Raw genomic sequence first — 6,610 nt, 5'->3', positions numbered from 1 at the left:
CACAATGAATCCAGTACCACATGATACATAGCCGTATAAGCAACCTACTCAACGGCAAAGTTTAAATATTATGTGGCGTTATTATATTATTGCAAATAAGAACATCAATTAAGTTACTAGAATAACTAAGTCGTATTGTATTATTTTACCGAACGTTCGTAAGGTTCGCAGAGTTCAGAGTTATCTTGCAAATTTATTCAAATTTTGCGAAAGTTTAAGAACTTATTATACATTAAGTGTAATATTTATAGCTCAAATATATTAACATTATGATTAATTTTAAAATTGCAACATTAATTACGCACTCGTAGCTAGAAATAATATTTATTTTTACGGAAGTTGACAGCGAAATATTTCAGTTTAACATTGATAAGAAACCAAATAATTTAAAACGATTTATATTCTTCCAAAAGCTTGTAAAATCATTCAATCAATAGGTACATAAGTTCTTAAAATAGATCTCATTCAAGAGATACTAACAAGTGCAACCATATTACGTAATAAATAAAATACGCCGAACTACAAATGGCGACGTGACCAACTCGGTATGAAATACTCCGCTCCAACGCGACCGGCAACTGCGCGGCGTTGCCAAACCGCTGCGCCGAGAAGCACCGAGCGTCACACTCGCTCGGCACACGCCGCCATTTTGGCTACGCATCCACTTCTATGACCAGTCGGCCGCCAGTCTCGATATTGGACACATTAAAACGTTTTAAATTTGCGTATCAAATTAGTTTTTGACGTAAACATGGATAATTTTGATACGGAAAGGTTTATAGAAGAAATAGAAAACAGACCACCTCTATGGGACAGTACTTTAGAAGAATATTCTAAAAGAGAACTGAAGAAGCAATGTTGGGATGACATTGTTGATATTTTCGGTGGCAAGAACTTGACAGCCACGGAGCGGAGAAATGCAGGTAAGTGGCAATGACGTTATAATATAATACTTGTAAATTGTAATCATAACAAAACTTTTTCCTTTATTTTTTAATGCATTATAATATTATTGTATTTTATTAACTATTATTACATTTTTTAAATTATTATCTATTATGGTAATATAACAAATGTTTTTGATTAATTATTTCACTTAATTATCTTAATTTACGAACATAATTATATTTATTAAATATGTACTAAAATGGCGGTGATAATATTTATAGTAATTTAAAAATATATATGGTCAAACAAATGTTCGAGAATTAAATTGTACTTTAAAATGAGTACTTATATGTTACAGATATGTTTGTTTACAATTAAATATTCAATTTTATTTATAATAATTAACTAATTCCAGAAATAACACTACAGAAAAAATGGAAAGGTATTCGAGGCTGTTACACACGTGAGCTAAAGAGACAGGAGAAACTAAAAGCTGGAGATTTTCCAGGTCCAAGGAAATCTGAGTACACGCATTTCCAACAACTACAATTCCTTCGTAAAGTTGTTATATCAAGGGACTCGGATGAAGCGCCAGACTATATTTACTACGAAGTCCCCGATTTTACAACAGAAATTAAGAAAGAAGATGAAGATGACGATCCTTTGCAAGAGGATAGGTATAGACGAGTGAAAAAAGCGAAGTATGAGCTGGATGACGATGAGGACAAATTGTTTCTTCTATCAATTTTAAGTACCTTGCAGAGTATACCTGTGTCTAAGAAGATAAATACCAAGATTAAATTGTTAACAGTGCTCGAAGAAGCTACAAGAAATGCAGATGATTGATGTTTAGAACAACACACTGAGTTTCGATTTCCTAATCTCGAGTTCCCGTAGGTTCAGTAGATGATTTAAACATGTTACTGACAGGGAGTTCTTTGTATATACAACGTTGTCCCTCTTGCATAACTGCGTATAAATATATACTCTGCCCTATGCCAGGATCTTATAGTGCGATTAATGATGATGCGTACTAAAGTGGATTTTATAATCTCGTCTTATACATCTCTGTACAAGTTTTCTTATAAATATGCGTTGATCTGATTCGTCATACCTATTTGAATAACTTAAATTTCTGTTTATAATTCATCTCGTGCTTTTCGGTGAAGGAAAACATCGCGAGGAAACCTGCATGTGTCTAATTTCATCGAAATTCTGCCACATGTGTATTCCACCAACCCCCATTGGAGCAGCTTGGTAGAATAAGCTCCAAACCTTCTCCTCAAAAAGGGAGAGGAGGCCTTAGCTCAGTAGTGGGACATTTACAGGCTGTTACTGTATTTAAAAACATAAGTTGTGAACTTAGATAATTTATTTGTAATAATAAATGCGTTTTGTTTCGTTTATTTATTGATACTAATTAATTTAATGTCATACCATTAAATCTTAAGCCATGATTCTTTAAAACTTTTTTGGTTTGATAAACATCCCACTAGTGGGGAACTATTGTTCATTGATAACAACAACATAGTACCCACGAAGCTGCTCATCTATATTTCTTAATTCTATACAAAATATATAAATAAATGTAAATGTCATCATTCATCTAAATGATTATTACGTGTAATTTATTAAAAAAAATAACTACCCGGAAACTTGCCGGTTTCTGTAGAATCTACATTCCGAGCCGGTGATATAGGTATATACGTACACAAATTTAAAGCAAATATATTTTTCTTATAAAATTACGAATCAAAAGGGCTTGTAAGATTCCCATTCGAATTGACTATATTATTGATTTTTAATCGGATGCACAAAACCAAACTCATTTTCATCATGTATAAGACTGTAAATCGTTTGTAATAATTATGTGTTATTTTTTAATTATGGTGAATAATTGACTTAGATACTTTTGAATTATTTTAATCCTTAATTTTACTTGATGAATAAAATATATATTTATTGAATAAATCGGTTTTAATTAATAATTTATAAAGATTTATTACAGCGTATATTGATTCCTTAACAATAGATTATCTTTGTATACAACAATAGTAAGAATAATAATTGATTAATAATTAGAAAATTAATAAAGTTTAAAGGCTAGTAAGGCAGGTATGTATCGACTTCCATATTGAACCCAGCTCACATTTTGTGTATCTATCTATTACATAACGATACGATTTTTAAACACGTCCATAATTTCAATATGATTTTTTATATTTTTTAATATCTTTAACAAATTTTATATTTATAAAATAATTTTATAATTATAAAAAAGACCCCAGTAATGCAATGCTTCGCAATTACTTTTAACATTTTATTCTTTTTCACACGTAACTTGTTATATAATTTAATACTATTTAATATTTTACAATTCAATTACACATTTTCAATAATTTCCAACCAGTGTTAATTTATTTAAAAATATTACCATTATTTTCTAAAAATCTCAAAACAATTATTAAAAATCAGTAAAACCTTACAAAAGTAATTTATTAAATGAATAATTTATAAAATATATTCGTTTCTTTTTGTATTATATATAAAGTTTATCGCACAGTTGCATTATTATTATTAATTGAACACATATATATATATATATAAAATTATAAATAATTTATTTGTTTTATTTATTTATTTGGGAAACATACAGCATAATATAATACATAAACATTTGATAACAAAATAAGACAACAAAGTTTCCACTTTTACATTCAAACATGGAGTGAACCTAACAATAACAAGTTATTTAACAATTAATTAAAATATATGTATTTAAAAGTATTTAAAATGTGATTTAAAAAGCAGAACAAATAAAAATATAGGAATATTAATCACAATTACAGTTTTTCAAGGCTTCTAAGAACTTGAATAAATTTTCCTTAAAGATATCTATATTAGAGTAGCGTTTATTATAATTGTCACATGCTCTTACCAAAAAGCGATTTTTAGCATAGTTCGTTCTACACATTGGGACATAAAAGGTATGTTTTGAACGGGCAATGGAATGTGAACACTTTAAATAAATATGGTTGACTAGGTACATGAAAATAGGTAAATTGAAATAATAATATAATATTATAATTATATACAGATTTGGGTCATCGTTAGAATGGCTATATATTTTTCTTCGTAGTCGTATTTTTTATTTTTCGACAACGACGACGACATCGTCATAATTAGCTATTTACTTAAAATTAGCACTTAGAATACCATGATATCTCTGCTTTATTTATACCCAAATTTTATTTTCTTATCGCAATATTCTTGTATAGATGATTTTTAACATGTTAAATATTTATAACATTGTAAAAGTCGTAAAAGAATAGTAACCTGTAATAACACCAACCTCTAAATATCCTACGGCTGAGCTATGGTCTCCTCTCCCGGAGAACGCTTAAAGCATATTTTACAGCGCTGCTCCAATGCGGGCTACCGTTCTTCTAGATTTTCTGTCGCCGCGATAAAAATCGCGGCGCCTGAGAATTTAAATCAAGACGATTTATATTTTGGGATTCTTATAACAGCGCTATAACCGCAGTTGTGTTGTGTATTTTAAATTGTCTTTAAAATGAATATATATAATTCTATATGCTTATATATGCTTCTTTATACTTAGATAAAATATTAGAGCTTGGCCCGCGGCTTCGCTCGTGTTATAATTACTAAAAATAGAAAATCCACTTCATTAAAAAAAAATAGCTGTGATAGTGTGAAGTAGCAACAAATATTTAAAACACACACAATCTTGCATTTTTATGATATTAGTTCGATTATTATTATTCTAGTAATTAAAGATAAATGCATACTGATTCGTTATATATACGGAGGCATATATTTAATTAATGTTAAGCAAGTCAAATTATAAGGTTTTTAACGTTTTTAACATTAATTCTGAAGTCGGTAAGGTAAACCTTCAAAAATGAAACATACGGAATTCCAAGGAGTAACCGTTTCGTACCGCAATGCGAATTCCTTGTTTGATGAAAGTTTGCTTGTATTTGTTCCCGAATTCCCTGTCGGCTGTCGGTGTACAAGCCACATCAAATATGCAATAGTCGGAAAATAACCGACATTACCAAAAAGTAGGAGAATTGAAGAACATCATTGGAAGTTTTTGTTTTAGATATTTTTTAGTACCCACGTGACCACTTGGTAAATTTTTCATAAGCAGACTAGCAAATGGCCTGATGGGAAGTGGTTGTCTTTGCCAAACATCGGGAAGATAATACAACTCCTTGGATTGCTAATGTGCCACTAAATATGGAAACGAAGATTTTAAATCCTTCGTTCGTTCGTATAGCTCCTTTTTAAACTGCAATACAACAATTGAAATGATTGATGTTGGCTTAGAATATTTGATAAACGGTTCCCAATGCGGATCAGAAAGTACTACTGACTATTTGGATGGACCTGTTGCATAATACAGTAATGTCTGCGATATCATATGTTAGTATATATAAGTATATATGACAAATTAACCGTTTTTATGTTTCTAAAAATAGAAAACAATGATTTTAACATTTTTGTTAATTAATTTTTATCCAGTATCTTAAGATATATTACAAGATAATATTTGATACATGAGATAAAAAACATGGAGCGAAATGTAAGATGTGATGTGACAATATAATCTCAGGACCCCAGCAAGTATTTTTCAAATTACTCTGATTAAATTTCAACGAACATGTTATTTACAGTACATTTTTTTATCATTCAATTATAACCTCTATTCCAACACTATTTAGGTTTAAGTATTAACTTTACATTATATCCAAACATAATTCATCAAAGTTCGATTGAGTAAACAGCAATATTCGACGTGGGTCAAGCATTGTTTTGTTACAATATGACCTTTATTCAGTAGAGCATAAGAGCCATATGGCGAGATCAATTTATTCATTGAGTAGTGGCCGCGAAAGATATACGGAACGATATCATCCGCGTATGAAACATCGATTTCTGAAGACGTTGCGAATGTGCTCGTACATAGCAAGCCTACATATATTTAGATGATGACGAAGCGGGGAGAATCTAGAGATATGAATAAGTTAAAACGGTAATTTGGATAAAATAAGACGTTTTAAAAGATAAAGGTCTATCTAAGTTAATATCTTAGTCATGTAACATAAGTATTCCATCCGTGTTGGGGATATAATAACTTATATATATGATAAATTATCCCTGTTATTTAATAGGTGATTACCGATGATATTGACCCCTTATCAGTTTGAAGTCGAAGTATACATTTATAAGTATTTCATTGCGCGGAATACTTAAGGTGTGGTCTCCGACCGGAGCGCGGCGCACTGCTACCTGCATGTACAGATATACAATATGGAGCACACAACGGAGCTTGTTGGAATCTTGTGGTATAGTAGAGATCTTTACGAACATTAAGTGTCTCGTTATGGTGTACTACGAGCCGTGGAGTACACAAGAAGGTTTACAGATACTTCATAAGATTTAAAAAAGAGGTCGCCAACCTTATTAAATTAAACGACAAAATAAGAAAAGCAAATTGTTATTAAAAAAACGATTCATTATAGGAAAATAAAAATGTATTTCATAATTGTTATTAATTTTAACGCAAAATAATGAAATTAGCCTCTATTGCACGATTAGTCTGCGTACTATAAATTGCGATGCTGTTTTATATAGAAAAATTGCTTTATCAACGTCCAGCGACAATCAAAAAGAATTATCTTTTAAATCGCCT

The 6,610-nt window shown here is 30.3% G+C and overlaps 1 protein-coding gene across 1 annotated transcript; it reads left to right on the top strand.

Moving 5' to 3' along the window:
* The first annotated feature begins 694 nt into the window (after positions 1 to 694).
* Positions 695 to 2,732, top strand: LOC126773079 (uncharacterized). The gene is made up of 2 exons (XM_050493724.1): positions 695 to 923; positions 1,304 to 2,732. The coding sequence occupies exons 1-2, from the start codon at positions 752 to 754 to the stop codon at positions 1,732 to 1,734; spliced, it is 603 nt and encodes a 200-aa protein (XP_050349681.1). The 5' UTR covers positions 695 to 751; the 3' UTR covers positions 1,735 to 2,732.
* The last annotated feature ends 3,878 nt before the right edge of the window (positions 2,733 to 6,610 follow it).

This window comes from Nymphalis io, chromosome 13 (genome assembly GCF_905147045.1).
Source record: "Nymphalis io chromosome 13, ilAglIoxx1.1, whole genome shotgun sequence".
Taxonomy (NCBI): Eukaryota; Metazoa; Arthropoda; class Insecta; order Lepidoptera; family Nymphalidae; genus Nymphalis; species Nymphalis io.
Note: the sequence above shows the minus strand (reverse complement) of the source record. Positions and strands in the feature narration are given on the sequence as shown.